The sequence below is a fragment of the Echinops telfairi genome, unplaced genomic scaffold (assembly GCF_000313985.2).
Source record: "Echinops telfairi isolate 266 unplaced genomic scaffold, ASM31398v2 ScPeMD7_18;HRSCAF=68, whole genome shotgun sequence".
NCBI lineage: Eukaryota > Metazoa > Chordata > Mammalia > Afrosoricida > Tenrecidae > Echinops > Echinops telfairi.
The window spans coordinates 22,769,468-22,771,245 of record NW_022103915.1 but is presented as its reverse complement, the minus strand read 5'-3'; the positions used below and the strand labels follow the sequence as shown (position 1 = coordinate 22,771,245).

Below are 1,778 nucleotides of genomic sequence, written 5' to 3'. Positions count from 1 at the left end.
GATTAGGATTGCAACCCCTGTTTTGTTTTTTTTTGTTTGCATTGCTGTTTACCTGGTGTATTTTCTTCCAGCTTTTAATTCTTATTGTATATTTGTTTGCAAGCTTAAGTTGTGTCTCTCTTGCAGGCAAGAGTTTGATGGGTTATATTTTTTTGAGCCAGTCTACTAACCTTTGTCTTTAATGGACATGTTCACGCTGTTGACATTTAGAGTTATTACCACAATCTGTAGATTCCTTGCTGTCATCTCTTACCTTTTGTATTGGGTGTTTCCTGATCACCCTTCATATCAGTGTGCTGTGTTTATGTGGGGGGCTTCATTCATGCCTTCCTTTCCCTCTGAGGCAATGTTATCTTGGTAATTTTTTTCAGCGCATTGACTTCTGGATGGAGTTATGGTATATGAGGGTCTCCCGCTTGTCATTGGTGAATGTTAGTCTTCTGGCCACAGTGAGTCGGCAAGGATTTTCTACAGAGTTGGCTGTCTTAGGGCATATTCTTTGAGGGTTTTTTTGTCTGGGAAGATTCTTACCTCACCATCTTTCTTATTGCATAGTTTGGCAGATGTGTTAGTCTGGGTAGACTAGAGAAACAAATTCATAGACACTCATATGTGTATAAGAAAGAGCTTTATGGCCCAGTCGTCTCTGGGGTTTGAACTGCAACCTGCCGGGGAAATGGTGGAAGTGTGGTACATGGACGAGTCCCCGGACGACCCGAGGAAACCCCACCGACCGGAGCCCAGTCGCCCGGTCGGCCTGGAGCAACTGCGTCGGCTCGGTGTATTTTACTGGAAATTGGATGCAGACAATTATGAGAATGACCCAGAATTAGAAAAGATCCGTAAAGAGAGAAACTACTCTTGGATGGACATAATCACAGTATGCAGAGAGCAACTACCCAACTATGAAGAAAAGATTAAAATATTTTATGAGGAACATTTACATTTGGATGATGAAATTCGATATATTTTGGATGGGAGTGGTTATTTTGATGTAAGAGATAAAGAGGACAAGTGGATCCACATTTTCATGGAGAAAGGAGACATGATAACCCTTCCTGCGGGAATGTATCACCGTTTCACACTCGATGAAAAGAACTATGTAAAAGCAATGCGGCTATTTGTTGGAGAGCCAGTGTGGACAGCCTACAACCGGCCTGCTGACCATTATGACGCTCGAGAACAGTACATGAAGTTCTTGGCACAGATAGCCTAAGGGCGCTCGCTGATAATTGAGCAGAGAAACACCCATTTTTCCTTTGCCTTTATTTTAGACTTAGGGCTAGGTTATCTTTCTTTTGCAAGATTATTTGATCAGAATTTTTTTTAATTAATCATTTTATTGGGGGCTCTTACAGCTCTTATAATGATCCATACATCAATTGTGTCATACACATTTGTCCATATATTGCAATCATTTTCAAAACATTTTCTTTCTGCTTGAGTATCAGCTCTTTTTTCCCTCCCTCCCCACCCTCATGAACCCCTGATAAATTATAAATTATGATTTCTTTCATATCTTACACCTCTGCTATCTCCCTCCACCCATGTTGAAGAATATTTTTAAATGAGAAGAAAAGTACAGCTGATTTTGACGTGGACAGACTATGAAAATCTAGTCAAACCACACGTGTTTTCTTTCTTCTTCTTCTTTTTTTCTTTGTTTAGTTATATGGGAAATTTAACATAAGCTTGAGGTTGTTCTTTTTCTTTTTAATTGTTTTATTAGGGGCTCATACAACTATTAACACCATCCATACATATATCAATTGTGTAAA

General features: G+C 39.5%; 1 protein-coding gene across 1 annotated transcript; it reads left to right on the top strand.

Annotated features, from left to right (window-relative positions):
• Positions 1 to 676: 676 nt before the first annotated feature.
• LOC101639374 (1,2-dihydroxy-3-keto-5-methylthiopentene dioxygenase) lies at positions 677 to 1,383 on the top strand. Its single transcript, XM_004699061.2, has one exon. It carries the CDS (start codon positions 677 to 679, stop codon positions 1,214 to 1,216), a length of 540 nt encoding a protein of 179 aa, XP_004699118.1. The 3' UTR covers positions 1,217 to 1,383.
• Positions 1,384 to 1,778: the final 395 nt, after the last annotated feature.